At 40.1% G+C, this 19,559-nt stretch overlaps 2 protein-coding genes and 1 long non-coding RNA gene across 4 annotated transcripts; 2 read left to right on the forward strand and 1 right to left on the reverse strand.

The window, feature by feature from the left end:
• Positions 1–12,047, reverse strand: LOC121644072. Its single transcript, XR_006011213.1, has 4 exons — positions 11,677–12,047; positions 11,408–11,437; positions 11,110–11,305; positions 1–11 (listed from the first exon to the last, which is right to left on the reverse strand). It is a non-coding gene; the product is annotated as an uncharacterized LOC121644072 (long non-coding RNA).
• Positions 5,815–8,039, forward strand: LOC121644056 (E3 ubiquitin/ISG15 ligase TRIM25-like). The gene is made up of 2 exons (XM_041991754.1): positions 5,815–6,757; positions 7,295–8,039. Exons 1-2 carry the CDS (start codon positions 5,815–5,817, stop codon positions 7,465–7,467), a joined length of 1,116 nt encoding a protein of 371 aa, XP_041847688.1. The 3' UTR covers positions 7,468–8,039.
• A 378-nt stretch (positions 12,048–12,425) lies between the features above and the next one.
• Positions 12,426–15,452, forward strand: LOC121644060. 2 transcript variants are annotated; one of them, XM_041991760.1, is made up of 4 exons: positions 12,426–12,658; positions 13,138–13,316; positions 14,409–14,707; positions 14,787–15,452. In XM_041991760.1, the coding sequence occupies exons 1-4, from the start codon at positions 12,475–12,477 to the stop codon at positions 14,842–14,844; spliced, it is 720 nt and encodes a 239-aa protein (XP_041847694.1). In that variant the 5' UTR covers positions 12,426–12,474; the 3' UTR covers positions 14,845–15,452. The 2 variants fall into 2 exon arrangements, with proteins under 2 accessions (XP_041847694.1, XP_041847693.1); XM_041991759.1 differs by having other exon boundaries at positions 14,409–15,452.
• The last annotated feature ends 4,107 nt before the right edge of the window (positions 15,453–19,559 follow it).

A 19,559-nucleotide genomic window follows, 5' to 3' on the forward strand; every position in this document is an offset into this window, starting at 1 on the left:
TCTTCTCCAAACTGAATGTTTCAGCTCTTTTCACAGAATTTCAACAGATTCTCTTGATGAGATAATTTTTTTCTGCAGCATCTCACAAACTGACTAAACCTGTATTCAGCTTCTTGTCCATCATGATACACTCCACAGCGACAGAGTAATCAGTATTTCTGCAGATGATAGGATCAGAGTTGCATTATAAATACATTACATCAAAACAAAATAGAAAATAAGGATAGATTAAACAGAAGAGGAGTGGAAAACAACATGGGCAACAGTGGCATGAATCAGCACACGGAGTTGATGGAATATAACTAGAAAAGTCTTATAAGATATTTCATTGAAACTTTTTCTTTTTTTTTTTTTTGGGACTTTTTTACTTTTACTTTACTTTTTTTTGCTCAGTATGTTGCTTGTGGCGAGAAAAAAGGCTTTCATTAAAAACATAACTTTTACAGGAGAGCTTAACTTTGAAGATGAGGATGGACATCATGATGGACATTTACAGGATGGAGAGAATAACAGCAGAGGTGAATTAAAAGAGGGACGTTTGTGTCATGCTGGAATAAATGGATGAATTTTATATGACCTTGAAGGACGGACTTCAACTCTGCCAACCTGAGATAACCAGTGTTGGGGGTAACGCGTTACAAAGGTAACTCGTTACTCTAATATACTACGTTTGGCAGTAACGAAGTAATACAACGCGTTACTAACTATATTTTGGTAATATTATTACAGTAAATGAGTCCGGTAATGCGTTACAATCCCAACTGTCAGTATAAACATCAGACAAATAAATAATAAAACAACCATCGCGCAACAGCCGAAAATAAATATGAAGTAGAAGAAGAAGAAGAAGAGGAAGAAGAAGAAGACGAGGGCGGCGGCTTTAAATTAACAGAAGAAGAAGAAGAAAAGGACGAGGAATGATGGCAACCAACTCGACATTTTCTAAGTGGGTTTACTCTCACTATTTTGAATATCTCAGAGAAATCGAAAAGAACAATGAGGTGTAGAACAAGAGTTTGTATCACATCATGTCGTTTAATTCTTCCATATCATTACATTATTGTAATTCAGCAGTTCATATTAACAACTACTTTCTGATGCAACCTCATTAGACTTTGTTGCCACACACATACTATAATAATGAGGAACTACATTTAAATGAGAACTATTCACCATGACAAAATATTGCGCACCTTCATTGCGTAATGCCTTGTCCTAAATGCTTATTTTGGTGAAAAGTAACTGAAAAGTAATATGTTACTTATTACTTTATACAGAGAGTAATATTGTAAAGAAATGTATTACTTAAAATTGAAAGTAACTGGTAATGTGAAATATATTACACTTGGGAAGTAACTTTCCCAACACTGGAGATAACACACTGTGTATTACAACAATCACATCTCACTCCTCGTGTATTCATGTTCTTTCGTGTTCTGTGTTCTGGAAAAAAGAGACTCATGCTGATACTCTGTGACTATGGTGCGCTACGTGCAGTTCCTAATGCACATGGTGGGAGCGGCAGCTCTGAATGAGACAAACCAGTAGTGAACAGAGTATGGGTGCATTTGTAAAGGGTGTTTCATTTTTTGTCAGCATTTATGCATGTAAAGAGCGAGGAGGAGTGAGAGAGAGCCAGAGGAAGGCCCTTTGAATAGCTGTCTAACGCCATCTTCTGAGTTTTACCCAAGAACATCTTAATTTTCTGGGACCACTCAAAGTGCTTTACACAACATGTCACATTCACCCATTCACACACTCATACAGCACTTCTGTTGTTATATACTTAATACTCCTGCCACTCCTCCATCAGCACTCCCCTGATCCTCCACACCTGTGCCTGATCCGTTCACTCCAATCAAGCCCAACCAGTCACACCTGTCTCCCGTTTACTCACCAGTCCTTATATACCCCAGCACCACAGTCACTCCCTGTCAGACATTACCTACGCACTTCATGGACTCACCCCTTCTCTGTTCCTGGTTCCTGTCCATCCAACCGACTCCTTCAGTGTATGTCTAAGTAAGCCATTTACCTTGTGTTCTAGGTAATAATAAAGAGTGGTTAACCTGCCCTTGTCTCTGAGGAGTCCTGCATTACAAATACATTTTTCGTATCACATACATACTCCCAGTAGGCACAACATTCCTTTTGACAGAAGACTGTTCTTCCTCCTGAGATACAGCCACTCTAATAAATAATGTAATAGAGTTCAAGTATCTGGGAATAGTTATAAATCTGACACGCGACTTTAAAAAGCACATAAAACATATGAGCCACACTCTGAAATACAATCTTGTTAATTTCAGACTTTGAAATTCAATTACACCAGAAGGAGCTAAAATTTTTCTGAATGCAATGATTTTGTCCCATTTTCTTTTTTGTATCTCGTGCTGGTCACAAATAAATAGCACAGTTCTGAAACCCTTAGGATCTCTACATAAACAAGGCATTAAGATACTAGATAGGAAAACACAGCAATATCACCGCTGTCATATACTTTCTAAACATAAGTTTGGTAACATGATAATGTATGCAAATGTGCACTTGGTTTATAAAATAATTCATGGTACTGCACCCCCACCTCTTAAGTCATTTGTGTGTCTGACCGCTGAACAAACAGCCAGAACAAAGTCCTCATCTAGCTGGCAATGATGCCTCCCATCACACAAAACTACTTTTAGACAATCAGCTTTTTCTTACAAAGCCATAACATAATGGAACAATAGCACTAATGTCTTTCTGTTGATTTTATTCATGCTTTCAAGTTACTTTTTTAAAGGTTTTAGTTTTGTTTTGTTTCTGGATAGTGTGTGTTAGATTTGTAATTTTCTTTCTGCCTCCCACAGAGACTACAGATGGAAATTAGTGAGAATGCTTTGATCTGGTACAGAGCATTTTTACCCTGTTTATAATGTTTTTGTATGTAGTCCCTGAAAAATAAACAAGAAATTTTAAAAAAACTATTTATATAAAAGAAAAGATAAAAACTAAGTTAAAATGCAGTATTAACAGCTGCAGCGCAGGCTTATAAAACAAGGAGGTGTCTCAAAGAAATCGTCTCACAGCTCACCTGTTTTGTAGCATGCATGTGTCTGCAGACCCACAGCTCTGGACCTGCACTTCTAAAACCCTTGTCTATTTCATTGCAGACCAATATGGATGATGGTCAGAGAGTAAAGGCCCCTTACGTACATATATAGAAATGTCCATTTCAAATGTCATATGTCGCCGTCCTCATGCTTCCATGTGTCTTTTGTGTGGTCATGGTTGTTAAGTCAATTCCTCCATTAGTTGGCAGTGCTGAGGTCAGGGGTCACTCCTAAGAGCTAATGTCAGTTTCAGTTGTCAATCATCTTTTCGAGATTGTGCACATTTACGAGAATAAAGGCACAACCACCTTCACTGCTCAGTGTAAGGCGAAGACATTTTCGGTGTCAACATGTCTCCCAAGAAATGCTTCTTCAGCTGTGAGAGAAAACAACATTTGTTTAAATTCCCAAAGGAAACAACACTTAGACAGCAAAAAATGGAATTTGTTTTTTGGGAGCCAGCCACAGAGTTGCACCAACATTTATATTTGTGACCAGCACTTCACTGAAGACTGCTGGATGAATAAGAGCCGGTACAATGAAGGATTTGCAACCAGGCTTTAGCTGAAAGGAGGGTCTGTTACTACAATCAAGGACCGCGTTTCCAATCCTGAGCCACAAACTGCAAGTAAAACTGAATAAGTTATGTTTTGTTTTGATAATGTGCGAGCAACGGTCAAACTAAAGGAATGAACCCACACCTACTTTACCTGATCGCTACCAGCAGGTAACAGACATGTAACGATGACCAGAAAGTTAGCTATCAACACTGTAGATAGAAAAGCTACAAACATAACAACCAGACTAAAATCACCCAGCTGATTAGCCACATGGGACAATAGATGTACATAGAGTGGCTAGAAATACAGCTATAGTGAAACAATGCATGACAGTGTTAGCAAATAGCATCAATACCTTATCTATTTCTTGGCAGCAGAGGTTTTCCACCTCTGTTGGCATTGTGGTACATTTGCCACATGTACACCGATTAACAGAGGCATGTACAAATATATGTATACAATCATTTTAATTGGTATTACACAATTTTCTCCAAAACCTTAGAAAGAAAAGGGAGTTCAGAGATCAATCAATACATCTGAAAAACCACCTCACAAGAGCATAAAAACTTCTTAGCAATTTCTTTTCCAGGTTTTTCTAAATTTACGATTTTCCATTACCAGTTTTTTATTTCAATATTTAGGTTTTGCTGAATTCTAGGGGTAATGGAAACACATCAATTTACAACAGTGGAGGAAGCTTGACGCTTTTCCCCCATTAGTTGCAGTTTAATATCCCTGAAGCAACATAAAGAGGAAAGGACAGCACATATCAACCAATATCTGACACTTGGAGACAGCAGGAGGAGACCAAGATTTATCTAAAGAAAAATAAAACTATTCCAAAACTTTGCAGGTTTCAAGGCAGAGGGAGGAATTGAAATGCAGTGGAGACACATACCTGCACGTATTGCGAAGCAGGAATTGGGCGTGGCTTCAAACCAGGTAATACAGCCACCACCCACCTGCTTTTATAATGTGAGTGTAGCAGTGTCACTACTGTAGGAACTCACCAGGCACAGAACAGCACAGACATGGTTCTGGTTAACCAAGTTTTTATTATGACTTTTTAGAGGAGTACACCCAACCTGGCTATCTGTTCTCAGCTCTGCTTCTTCTCTCCCAGGACCTCAGCACACTATTGCAGAAAAAGACAGATCGAGACTTGACATGCAGTACAGCTGCACCAAGCTCCCTCACCTGCCGCCACTCCCTGTACCGCAGCTTCACCCTTCCTCCCTACAGCAGAGCCTGACCCACGACCACCACCACAGTGAGCCACAAGGTGATTGTCTTAGAGCCCTGTTGTGATTCAAAGCACCTGATGAGACCATTCCACTACATCAGTGTTTCTCAATCCTGGTCCTGTCCTGCATGTTTCCAGGTTTCAGTACTACAACACACCTGATTTAAATGAATGGCTCCTTAACAGGCTTGAAGAGCAGTTCATTTAATCTGAAACAAGTGTGCTGGAGTTGGAAACCTCGAAAATATGCAGGACCCCCTGAGGACCAGGATAAAAAACACTGCACTACATTTAGTTATCTGTAAGTAGTCTAGGAAAATGAAAGAAATAATGTAAAATAACATAAAAGCCAGGTTAAAAATGGGCCTTTTAGTTTGGTTCTTAAACCATGAATGTTTACTACTGTCCTCTGGTCTTCAGGAAGGTTGCTATACAAACATGGATCATAGGAAGATAAAGTTGTCTCATGGATTTCAGTCCTAACTTGTGGAATTATTAAACATTCCTGTCATGAGACCCATGCAACAGCGTTCTGGAGGAGCTACAGGGCTTAAATTTTTATCTTTAGGAAGCCAGAAAGTCAAGCATTACAGTTATCAATCCTGGAGGTTATAAAATCAGTAAAAGTGTCACTGTATCATCTTGACAATGAATCTTCAAGAATAAAGTGATTGTTACTATCATGCAAACAGTTAATCTTCCTGATCTCAAACAAAGCAGCTCCACTCTGTCCACATATTTGCTTGTTCCCTCCCCTTCAGATCTGCGGTTGGATGATGGGTGGAACCAACAGGTGGTGAAGAGGAAAAGCCGACAGGCTTCGCTCTCTAAACAAACACATGATTTGTAAATCAGAGTTCAGAGTGGTTTCCTGTTTGAGGAAGTTAAACTAACACAGTCGCTGTTACTGAGAGGTGAAATGGAGCAGAAAGATCAGCTGGACCAAAAAATCTTCTCTTGTTCCATCTGTGTGGATCTACTGAAGGATCCGGTGACTATTCCCTGTGGACACAGCTACTGTATGAACTGTATTAAAAGCTTCTGGGATGGAGAGGATCAGAAGGGAATCTACAGCTGCCCTCAATGTAGGCAGACCTTCACACCGAGACCTGTCCTGGAGAAAAACACCATGTTAGCAGCTTTATCAGAAGAGGGGAAGAAGACTGGACTCCAAGCTGCTCCTACTGATCACTGCTATGCTGGACCTGAAGATGTGGCCTGTGATTTCTGCTCTGGAAGAAAACTGAAAGCCATCAAGTCCTGTTTAGTCTGTCTGGCCTCTTACTGTGAGAAACACCTTCAGCCTCATTATGATGTGGCTCCATTAAAGAAACACAAGCTGGTGGAGCCCTCCAAGAACCTCCAGGAGAACATCTGCTCTCATCATGATGAGGTGATGAAGATGTTCTGTCGTACTGATCAGAAGTGTATCTGTTATCTTTGCCCTGTGGATGAACATAAAGGCCACGACACAGTCTCAGCTGCAGCAGAAAGGACTGAGAGGCAGAGAGAGCTGGAGGTGAGTCGACAAGAAATCCAGCAGAGAATCCAGGACAGAGAGAAAGATGTGAAGCTGCTTCAACAGGAGGTGGAGGCCATCAATCACTCTGCTGATAAAACAGTGGAGGACAGTGAGAAGATCTTCACTCAGCTGATCCGTCTCATCCAGAAAAGAAGCTCTGATGTGAAGCAGCAGATCAGATCCCAGCAGGAAACTGAAGTGAGTGGAGTCAAAGAGCTTCAGGAGAAGCTGGAGCAGGAGATCACTGAGCTGAAGAGGAAAGATGCTGAGCTGAAGCAGCTCTCACACACAGAGGATCACAACCAGTTTCTACACAACTACCCCTCACTGTCAGCACTCAGTGAGTCTACACACTCATCCAGCATCAATATCCGTCCTCTGAGATACTTTGAGGATGTGACAGCAGCTGTGTCAGAGCTCAGAGATAAACTACAGGACATTCTGACAGACAGATGGACAAACATCTCACCGACAGTCACTGATGTGGATGTTTTACTGTCACAACCAGAACCAAAGAGCAGAGCTGGATTCTTAAAATATTCATGTAAAATCACACTGGATCCAAACACAGCACACACACAGCTGCTACTGTCAGAGGGAAACAGAAAGGTGACATTTATTAAACAGCATCAGTCTTATTCTAGTCATCCAGACAGATTCACTACATACTGTCAGGTTCTGAGTAGAGAGAGTCTGACTGCACGTTGTTACTGGGAGGTGAAAGTTAGAGGAGACTTTGATGTAGCAGTCGCATACAAGAATATCAGCAGAAAAGGAGATGAAAGTGGATTTGGATATAATGACAAATCCTGGTCATTATATTGTCACAAAAACAATTACGAGTTGTACTATAACACCATCAGAACCTCCATCTCAGGTCCTCGGTCCTCCAGAGTAGGAGTGTATCTGGATCACAGAGCAGGTATTCTGTCCTTCTACAGCATCTCTGAAACCAGGACTCTCCTCCACAGAGTCCAGACCACATTCACTCAGCCGCTCTATGCTGGAGTTGGGATGAGTTCTGATCACAAAAGTGTCAAGTTTTGTTAACCTGATTAGACAAAAGTAACTGAGGCTTCAGATTATTTTATAATAATTTTGTGTCATTGTTCTTTTTTTCTTATTTTTATAATTGTAATAATTTCTTCTGTGAATTGTTTTCTCCACCAAAGATCATGTTTATAGACTCGGTAAAGACGATTGATTAAACAGATGAAAAAGTGTAAAAACTGAGTTCATGTTTGAAGACATTTAGTTGAGTCCTGACATGTTAAATAACAGATGTGTCAGTGTGAGCTTGACATGATTTCATGGGTTGTGTTTTCTTCATCTTCTTCTTTAACTTGTGTTGATTCACATTGAGGCTCATCAGATGTAAAGTTTGTATTTTCAGCTCATTTTGTCTGAGGTGTAATATTTCAGTCTGAAAGAAACATGTTGACTCATTTTAAGCATCAATACATAATAACTGATGCTTGATGGAGATTTATATGGAGAATTTTTCTTTGTAATGATGCTCTCTGGCACATAGATCATGTGTGAGATACTGAAAATGAAACTTAAAATGTTATCATTTATTCTGCATGTTGATACTTATATATGTGATACTGTGAGTGTGTTGTGTGTTTTGGTGTCTCAGACAGATCTTTTTCTGCTTAATATCTGACTTTTTCTGCTTAAATAAAGATTAAACAAGTGAAATCAGATCATGTGCATACTTGAATCCACATGGGGAACAGATGGGGAGGGGGTTGTCTTCACTGGTTCCCAACCTAGGGTCTCCTCTTATCACAGGTGCCTCACTTCACCGAGGTTGTAAAAATTAAATTTGGACTGAAGGTGGAACAAATCTAACTTTTCTGACCATATGTGACCCAGATCGTGCTATGAAGACAGCACATCTTCTGCACATTACATCAGGGCTGTAGACTGTTCACACTGGAGTCTGGTGGAGGTCACGTTTAAATTATAATGTTAACGACCACCTGAAAAATATCACAGGTCAGCAAAGAATCAAAATCGAGCATTAAGACCTGCAGTGTGAACATAGCATAAAATACCATTTTAAATATCCACAATACAGTTTTTTATATTGTTAAAACAGATAAATAAAAACACACACACTGTCCAACATTTATTTGAAAGAAAATAACCAAAAATGAACAAAGAAAAGAAAATAGTAAATTTGGCTACTGTGTACTAACAAGCAATAAAACAGCAAAATAATTACTGTGTTTTTTATCTGAAAAGGAACCTCTTGAAAACTTGATGCACATCTCCAGCTGTGACACTGACTTGTCCTTCTCTGTGTGAGTTGTAACACCACCTTTTCCACCACTAAAGGATGAGATAGCAGTTCAGTGTTTACCAAACTTCCTTCTCAGTCCCACATGGTGGTTATCAAGTTTTTTTTGTTGTTTTTTTTTAACAAACATATTTTATTTAGTACTCAAACATTTTCAGGTGAGATCATATGACTTAAAGTGATTAAATTATAGTTTCTCATGCAAAATGTGAAAAAAATTCCCCCTACTAATTTTAAACAAATACTAATACAGTTAATACAGTTACCACAGTTAAACATTGGCTGACAGGGGTGGAGCATGTTGTAAGGCGCGCTCCACCCCTGTCAGCCATTGTTTAGGAATGTGGAAATCAATCAGTCATTATTCAGCAGGAGATCAGCTCGTCCTCCGTCTGTCTGCAGTCTGAACCCAACCTGAACCTGCCAACACAAACTCTGACCTTCACCAGAATAACAACCTGAACCAAACTGGTTCACCTCACCCTCATGTATTTATGAACAGTGTGTGTGTGAGGCTCAGGAGTGTGACGGCACACTGCCCCCTACAGGAGGATTGTGGTTTTACAGCTATGACTGAGGAAAGATTTATTGAGTTCTCCCTTGATACCATCTAAATCTAGATTTATTCTTTTATCATTTTACTTACTTTAAAATATTCTTTTTTTCTGTCACTTTGTGTTTATTTATTAAAAGATTTAATCTGTAAATGTTCATTAATAGATGTTCAGATTGAATGTACTGTACATTGTTCACCATTATTTTTAAATCACATTTAAAAAATTTGTGTTATTTCATTTTCTTTTTCTTTCTGGAAGCTTAAACCTGATGACCTAGACTTCCAGGAGATCTTCAGTTATCATACAACATACAAACATGGACAAAACTGATGTTTCCCTTAACTTAATATTTAATTTCACAACCTTTTGTTTTAATCTCTTCAATCAAATGATTTCTGTAACTCTGAATGAGACTTCTGTACCTGTCCACAGGTATTTTGGCCCACTCCTCATGATCAAACTGCTCCAGATGTCTCAGGTTTGAAGGGTTTCTTCTCCAGACTGAAAGTTTCAGCTCCTTTCACAGGAGCATCTATTTCAGGGCTCATAGAAGACAATAGTCACATGTTTTCTTCTTAGCCATACTTGCCTGGTTTTTTCTGTGTGTTTTGACTCATTATGCTGTTGGAGGACCTATGACCTGCGACTGAGACCAAACTTTCTGCCTCTGGGCTGCACATTTTGCTCCAGAACACCTTGATAGTCTTGAGCTGTGGCTCTGAAAAGGAGGAGTAAAAGGGGAAGGATTCCAAGGGCCCATGACTGACCAACAAAATTATCTAATATTCAGTGATAAACTTACAATCACACAAACATTTTAGTCACAATGCATTTGTATCACTAAGTTTCTTTGTTTTGGAAACATTTCTGAACACCCACCCCTCTCTATATTTCCCTGAAATGGTTCAGTCCACCTGCTCCTTCAGCTTCGGAGCAGCAAGGAGTGGATGGTAAGACGGCAGGATGCCTCAAAAATCTGGAAGTTTGAAAAGGTGGGTCAGTTAGTTCGTCTGATGGGAAGCTGTGGAACATCAGCTTGTTGTCTCTTGTAAACTTTTCCCATATAAGCTAGCTCACTTTGCTCCCATATTAGCTCATATTTCTGAAGAAAACTCTGGATTTTATTCATTTCACTGTTGTTTTAATCAAATAATCAAGGCAGGCAAACGATTAGCAAGCTGCTCTGCTAAAAACAATCACGCATGTTCCGAACAGGCACGAGAGCAGCCGAAGCAGATGTTGCCAAACCCCCCCTTTGCAAAAGACTCTAGAAAACTACCAGCTCACACCTGCTCACATCTAAAGACAAAGATTTAGTTTGAAGTCTTAGCCTAGTCTCAGACTGAGATTTGACACAGACTGAAATCACTATTAACGAGACTACAACAAGATTCTTTCAGCATTTTTTGTGATATTGGACAGTTTATATCGAACAGGATCAACAGGGAATTAAACATCATTAAGTGTGCTTTTGTATCTCCACCAGGTGTCACACCGACTCAACAGCATCATGAATGAGTTTTCTATTTTGCTCTCATTTGTTAAATCATTATACTGTAACACATACATGATCCACAGCAGACATTTAATTCTTAGCATAATGCTGGGCTTACACCAAACAATTTTAACAGTTGCAGAATAAAAAGTGAAGTTTGCTGTGGGCAGATCAGCCCTGTTCTATATCAACTGTCCAACATATCACCTCAAATACTAAAAGAATCTAGTTGTAGTCTTTTAAATAGTGATTCACTGTCTTTGTCAAATCATGGTCTGAGACTAGGATAAGACTTAAACCTTTTAAACATTTATCTTTAGATGTGAGCTGGTGACTTTTTTAGAGTCTTCTGATGGAAGCCCAGCATTATAGAGGATCTTAAAAATAAATAAACAAATAAAAAATCCATAAGTAATTCAACTCACTCTGTGCCTTCGGTTGTTGAGAGCTTTGTCTCTCCGATCCTCCTCCACTTTGTTGTCTTCTGTCAACTTTGATTCCCTCCTAATTTTCTCAAAGTACCTGTTGCTCCTACGAACACAAAAAGTGACACATTAATTGTGATATCTTCCCGGGAGAGATCAGCATTATTTTTATAAGTAACTTTAAACCAATTTTAGAGTCATAACTTACTTCTGATCAAAGAGGTGCTCAGACATGTACCTGCAGATTACATCACAGAAAAGACAACAAAGCAACATGAAACATGACAAATACGAAATCTGCTCTGAAAATTTGTTGGTGACTGTTTAAAATCAAAGTGCCATTATTTTTGTATCTGAGTCAATTTAAGATGGACTAAAGCATCATTAGTCTATGATGTGATGAATATATAACCACTGAAGGTGATGCTGCATCTTGAAATCAACTTACAGACTATTAAATGGTTATAAATGTCTTACCTCTCATTTCCCCTGTACTTGTGCCTGTCCTCCAGACTCCTGTGGATCCTTTTTACCTCACGCTAAAACAGTCAATATCACAAACAGATCAAATTTAGATCATGTGAGAAAAATATTTTGGCAAACTTTTGAAACACCTCATTACAGCGGCTTGTAATTTCTGTCTGTACAGATTGTTTTTTGTTTGTGCCTGTGTTTGCAGACATATTTTATCTAAGGCAGTGGTTCCATAAAGTTCTATAAAAACAAGGAAACCACAGCTGATCTTGAAAGTGATGAAAAAGAGGTAAGCCATACGGTATGCAAAATGAGCTTAAGTCCCTGATTGTTTCTGTTCTCATACGAATGGGCTATTTCTTTCTTCATTCATGTGGCAGAGGCTTCCCAATTGGGATTTTGATGGACAAAGCCCAGAGAGGGGCCAAGTGGGAGCACAGATTTCAGCCAACATTCTGTCTTAGGTGCGAATAGCTGCCTTTGTTTTGTAAAAGAGGCCATTACTGGTGAACCCTGGAGGGCACATAACACCTTTAGCAAGAAGCTGCCACATTATTAGCACACCGGTCAGACCACATTCCAGGGCAGGAGGATCAGATGAAAGTCTGCTGCACACGAGAGCTATCTACTGAGCTAAAAGTCATTTCAGACTGTTTTCTTAGCAGAGAGATCGCCGTGTGCGCCTTATTTTCGCCGAACTTTCTACCTCGCGAGGCAAAAAGCTCACCGTGTGCGTGCTACGCACGTTACGTGCTGAGGGCAGAAATTCAAGTGACCAATCAAGACGCGCCCTCCGCTCACATGATTCGCTCACATGGTTCCAAGATGGCGACCCACAGCAAAGACTACTACATTTTGGAAGATAAATTGGTCGAAATGTGGCCAGACTATCCCTGTTTATATGTCGTCACCTTGTCGGACTTTAAAAACAGGGATAACCGCGAGCAGGCATTCAAGGAGATGGCAGCAAGATTGGACCAGACAGGTACGAACTGTGCAACGTCATGGGTACCAGCTAGGTTTTCCAACTGCCCCGTATTAGCCGGGAGCTTGAAACATCCTGTGTACGGTGTTATATAATTTGACTTGCCAAACTACACATGCATATATACGAAAAATACATGCCAGTTGTCATTACAATTAACACTGACCATGGTATAAATATCAATAATCCTATCCAGACCACTCATACTTGCTTGTAGAAATAGGCTAAACTTGTAAATAGAATGGTCTGTATTTCCTGTGATGATTGTAATTCTGCATAGATAGGATGGGTAAATTGACTGTTAAGTCTTGGATGGTATACAATTTACTTTTTAATCACAATTCCATTGTGGCTTGCAATTAAGATGTCCAGTGCATAATGTACTTTACCTGATGTAATTAATCCTGTTAGATATTCGAATACGAAATGTATTCATAACAAATACAGTGCATTTAAAAAAATAAACCTATTTCTTTCAGTGGAGTGGGTGAAAATAAAAATAAGATTGCTGCGGAACAGCTATACCAAGGCCAGAAAACCTCAAACAAGTGGAAGTGCCAGGAAACACTTGACCAAACGTTCCAAATGGCTTTTGGAAAAACTGCAATTTCTTGCTCCCTACATCGCTGCTCGGCCAACAATAACAAACGTGGATATGGTGAGTATTTCCTCAATAATGTATTTATTAATCACAAAATTGCAACATATGTGTACATAAAAAATACAGTTGGAAAGATTCACAATAAGAAATGTACAGTGTCTGTCTAATCAGCTTTTGGACATGTTGGAGGAGAAAAGGCAACTGATTTTTGCCAACTAGAAACATAGGGGACTCTTTGGAGACAAATGACATTAGATTCATCCTACTGAATTCACACTACCTTAGTTTTGATTTCCTGTCTACTTTATACCATCACTGACTGACCATGTCATGCTGCCACGGCACAGCTCCATAGTCAGAATTGAAATAGTCAGTTAGGAGCTGCCTTTGTAACTTTGCATCAGCTTTGGGGTTTCGATCAGTGGTTGGCTGCTGTCCTGTCAAGGGGGGATCATTCCTCCATGCTCCAGCAGTCAGGGTATGGTTAGCAGTGTCTTCACTATCACAAATGCTGATGTAAGAAAGCTTGTTGTTTTCCACCATATAGTTATGTAGACAACAGGCAGCCAAAATGACTTGATGGACTTTATCAGGCCTGAGATTGATTGTTGTCAAAAACACCCTGCACCTGTTGGAGAGAATCTAGCCCTGGATAACCGATAATTAAAAATTTGTTTCGGCTGGTCCAGGTTTCTGTGTGGGTACGGTTTCATCAGTGTTAGTGACAGTGGGAATGCGTCATCACCAACTATCTGGTAGTTAATTTTGCTGGTGGATATTCCATTTATCTCTTCAGCTGGTGGCAAATTCAGAGAGTTTTCACTCAGTGCTTTCTTTAATGCTGAGTTTGCAAATATGCCAGCATCTCCTGCACAACCAGTTGCCCCCACATCTACATATGTGAACTTGTAATTTGCATTTACAAGAGCTAAGAGTACAACACTGAAGAAATGTTTGTAGTTGAAGTACTCTGAACCACTGTTTTCTGGCTGTTGGATGACAATGTGTTTGCCATCAAATGCTCCGACACAACAAGGATAGTTCCACCTCTCCTTGAATTCCTTGGCAATTTCCATCCATTCACCTGTCGTTGTCGGGACCTGAAAAAAAGGAGATATTTAATGTTTGCTTTTAATTTAATAATTTCAGCCATCACCATCTGATACAGCTGGCAGTGAGGACACCATTGACGTGCTAGATGATGGCCAAAGCGAAGACCCCAGTGATACATCTTCTGTCTTTGAAAGTGAAGCTGATGAAGGAGAAAGCAGTACAAGCACATCTACCCCCAAATTCACAAAACAACCCATCATACGACCAAACCATCTGAAACGGCAGCGAGATGCTGAAGAATATCAGTTGATAAAAGTTTTGGCTGAGTCAATTACTCAGAGAAACAAGGCACAAAAAAATTCAGTGGAAGATAATGCAGTGTGTGCATTTGGTCGGTATGTCACACAAATGTTGTCTGAGTTTGATCCATACACTAGAAACATGGCCCAATTCCATATTAATATTTTATTTCAGGCACAAATGGGAACACTTGGCCAAAATACACACCCCATCAGCCCAAGACCACCACTAATGTTTAACCACCAGCCACAACCATTTCATCCCCGACATGAGTGGGTCGGTCCCAAACAAGCACACAACCCTGTTTACCAAAATCATGTCTCAGCTGACAACGACCAAGTGTATGAAACACTGTAATATTTTCATTGCAAATATTGTGTATACATACAAAGTTTATATTTTTTACTTTGAGTTTGTGTGTGTGTGTGTGTGTGTGTGTGTGTGTGTGTGTGTGTGTGTGTGTGTGTGTGTCAGTGCCATTTCACAGCCTCCTCACCAGTGAGTGCATGTATTATTTTCCTCACCTCAGCTTCTATGTTTGTCTTTTGATTTTTGTCGACCTCCCTAAACAGAGTGACACAGTTGAGACCTCTAAAGAAATTAAGACTAGGTCCATGTTATTGTTTACAATTCTGTTCATTGTTTGAAATGAATGTTTACAAACATTTTTCTTTCATTCATAGATGTCTTATGTGTGATTCTACTGTTCTATTTTTGGAACATATTAGGCTAATAGAGCATTTATTTTTGTAAACTGCTTTATTTAATAACTTGTTGCATCTGTAGTGCATACTGTTGTGTTTGAATAAAATGCAATTCATTACCTTCATATACTGCTCCCTCATTGTGCTGTACAATGCCTGGCATGTCTCATCAACAATATTCGAGACTGTCCTTTCTCCAGTCCTGAGTTGAAATGCCAGACTTCGAAATGTTTCACCTTAAAATATGGAAACATTAAAATCTTATGAGCTTTACAAAGACACAGGATCAAAATCTTAACCAGAAATTACAATGAATCAAGATCACCTTTTACAATATAAACCACAATTGTCATACCAAGGGAGGCAAGCATAATGTGGTTGTGATGGCCTTGCTTTTTCTAACAAATTGACATAATTATTTTTGGTAGAGCTAGCTACATATAAACATAGTAAACTAGGGCCAGCCACAGTCATCCTGCATGCAATGTAATTTACATTGTAAAAAACATACCTGTAGCCAGGAATCTGAGCGTGATGGCAAGCCTCTCTCCGGGACTGATACTCTGTCTCATCGTGGTATCAACTTTGCGGATCGATGGACCCACCATTTCCAACACCCTCTCGAAGGATTCTCTGTCCAGGCGGTGGTATTGCCGGAGGGATTCTGGGTCTTCAAGTCGCATCTCTTGGAGAAGATTAGCATAAACTCCTTGCCCTGTCCTCTTTTGCAGCCATGACCTCACCCATGTTCTCCTAACTTTAGAACACCAGCGACGGCGGCGCCTCATCAACAGAAGGAGTAGCAATATTTCCTCCATATCCACCTCTGTCTCCGTTTCATTCATTTCTGACAAGAGGGGGCTACCATCTTGGAATCATGTGAGCGGAGGGCTTGATTGGTCACTTGAATTTCTGCCCTCAGCACGTAACTTTCGTAGCACGCACACGGCCTCGCGAGGCAAAAAATATCAAACGTGTTTGGTTTTCACCTCAAGGCCTCGCGAGGTAGAAAGTTCGGCGAAAATAAGGTGCACACGGCGAGCTCTCTGCTGAGAAAACAGTCTCAAATGACTTTTAGCTCAGTAGATAGTTCTTGTGTGCGGCAGGCTGAAGAGTCTCCAAAGCTCTTGAAATGGCATTTGTTTCTTTACGTTTATGATGTATTGCTGAAATAAAAAGAAAAAAATGTATAACCTACGTTTTCAAATGATATACCACAAAGACTGATTCATATTTGTAAAGAAAAATCCTTTTCGTTTCATACACAAGAAAAAAAATAGTTTTTTTCTGAATTTTCACCAACTTTGCTACCTTTATAACATGATGTTATGGCACAAAAAATAAAATAATTTTTAATTTTAAAAATGGAAGCGTGTCCTGGTGTTACAGCCAAGGGTCTTAAAATGACCTGAAAAATTAGTTTCTAAGTAAGGAGGACTGAAATGTCAACATGACAAATGTACAAAGATACCTGTCATTTTTTTTCCAAAGCATTTTATTTTTGTCATTAAAATACAAAACAAATGGAAAATGGACGTAATAAAAGAACTCCACATATTTGTACATATTTACATTAGGAAATAGTGACATGAGCTGGCATTTTAGTGCTCTTGCAGTCCATCTGCAGTGTCAGTGTCACAACATGCTTGGCACTCCCATGGTGTCTCCTTCTTGCATTTGCCACAGGTGTACTTGTAGCAGCGAAAACATCTCACAGAGGCAGAATTCTGTATGCACTGTCGCTTGACCTGACACTTGGCTCTTTTCCTAGGGCCAGGTGTGAGAGGTTGCTGCAGACGCACTTCCTCCTTGTGTGCCTCCTTCACGCTCACATGAGATTTGGCCAACTCTTTCGCCAGCTCAATCAGGAAGTCCACCCGTCTCTCCTGCACTCCAGTGCATGCCTTATGCACAATATGAGCATTCAATGCTGCCATGTCGATCATATTGTAGAACACGGCGACTGGCCATCTCCATGTTGGTGCGCGCACACTGTACTCACGCACCATCTGGTCCATCACATCCACTCCGCACTTTGTGGTGTTGTACTTTGTCACAGTGTTTGGCTTCTTTTTTGGGGTATCTTCAGTCTCAATCACTGTGTGCATGCTACTGAGGACGTAGACCATCTTCTTTCGTTTTGGCGCATATACTGTCAGGGTTGTTTCAGGGGTGGAAAACACTCGCGTGGTGAATTCAGCCTGGTCCTTCTGTCTAGTTGACTGTGGAATTTCGCGGCGAATCTTGTTGACGGTGCCGAGGATGGAGGTTCTACGGCTATGCAGGCGTTGTGCAAGAGACAGAGATGTGAAGAAATTGTCTGTGGTTACAGTTCTGCCCTTATCCATGAATGGCTCCATCAGCTTCATGACAACACTCTCAGACAGTCTCTCTCCACTTGGACGACTGGGGTCCTTTCCAAGATATGGGAGGACGTTGCAAATGTACTTCGATTTCAAGTCACAGGCTACCCAAAACTTGATGCCAAACTTGTCTGGTTTACTTGCAATGTACTGCAGGAAAGTGCAGCGAGTCTTTGTTGGGAAGAGTTGTTCGCCGATGGTGATGTGTCGACCAGGGTTGTAGGATGAGATGCAGTTATTGACGAAAGATCCCCAAACATCCGAAATTGCTGCAAACCTATCAATCTCTGCTCTCTGGCTGCGTGTGAACATGTCATCAAAGCGTAGATGTTGCATGATGTTTTGGAAGCGGTTTCGGGCCATAGTAGCAATGATGTGTGGGTTTCCCAGACTGGCGGACCAGCTGTCACGTAGGGATGGAACATGGGTCACCCCCCGCAAGATTATGACTGCAATAAATGCCTTCAGTTCTGGGAGGTCCATGAACCAATCCACTTGCTCCGTTTGCCGTGCATGCTGATTTGTCCATTTCTGAATCCTTCGAAGCATGTCGAGCGTAATGAAACAGAGGAAGCTCTGAAGACGACTCCCGATACTTCTCCTGGCCTCAGCTGTTGGCTCTCCATCTGCGTCGTATGCTTCTATTGGAGTGAAATGGAGATGTGTCCCCAGCTGTTCTTCACGCCACTCTGTACCATCTTTAGCGATTTCGGTCGGCTCACCCTCCAACCGAGCTCTCTTTTCTGGAGGAAGAGTGGAAGTCTCCTCATCTGCACGTAAACACATAGAAATTAGTTAATCTTTTTATTAAATTACCAAATCAAATTATAGATCCTATACCTTATTCCTCAGTCGATTGATTATTTTTACAACTAGGGAGATTCACTCAAACAGGAAGAATTTGTTTTTAGTTCTAACTGTATACACGACAAAACATTTCTTATTTGTCTATGAAAACACCATATACAATAAAGAGGCAGACAATATATTTATTTTTTTTTACAAGACAATTCAAGGCATCTTTACTTTATATCTCCCTTTACATTATGTTCATTTTTTATGTTTTTAGTTTCTATTTTCATTGGTTAACTCTAAAGTTTACAACAGTCTCATGGTTTGAGTACAAAGTAATCATGGGATGAAAATAGTATTTTTGGAAAAGCTTACCTGAAGACTGCTCAGAGTCTGAATCCACCTGAAGGTGTATCTCTTCATCTTCTGAGTCACACGGGCTTGTGTCCGCCAGGATCAGCTCCAAGACTTGCTTCGTTGTATAGTGTCTCTGCATTTTTCCTTCTGTGTGTTCAAGGTGAAGCAAGCGGGCAGCAATATATACCCCTCAACACAAAAGGCTGCATGCAAATTTCATCCTTACAAAACAGCTCAAGTTCCTTTAGTTTTGATGGAGAGTTTTTTTTGCACAGAATTGAGCAGAGTCCTGCCCCCTGCTGAATCCTCAGGTAATGGCTGCATTTGCAAATGAAAAGATGCTAATTGTGGCTGCCAGAGTCGTTCGGTTTGGACTAAGGGCCTTTTGGGAAGGTTCTGGGTTTTCTGGGGGGTTATAGAAATTCCTGGGTTTCCTAGTTTAAAGGCTGTTGTTTTGGACATTAACATCAGAGTTGTTGTACTCAGGTGTTGTTATTAAAATTAGGCCAGTGTCTAGGAAACTGTTCGAGTTTCATCTGCTTAAGATTTTTATAGTTTTGATTTTGTTGGCATGGAACCTGCATTATAAGAGCTTAAAAAAACCAAGTGTTTTAAACCAGTTAATAAATAGGGGCTATGAGAATCTGCTATTTAAAAAAGAAATAGTTGGCCATATGTGCATAAACACAGTTGGAGTCCAAGTACTGTGTTATTTGGTGAGGTTAATGAAC

Source organism: Melanotaenia boesemani, chromosome 8, assembly GCF_017639745.1.
Source record: "Melanotaenia boesemani isolate fMelBoe1 chromosome 8, fMelBoe1.pri, whole genome shotgun sequence".
Classification (NCBI taxonomy): Eukaryota; Metazoa; Chordata; class Actinopteri; order Atheriniformes; family Melanotaeniidae; genus Melanotaenia; species Melanotaenia boesemani.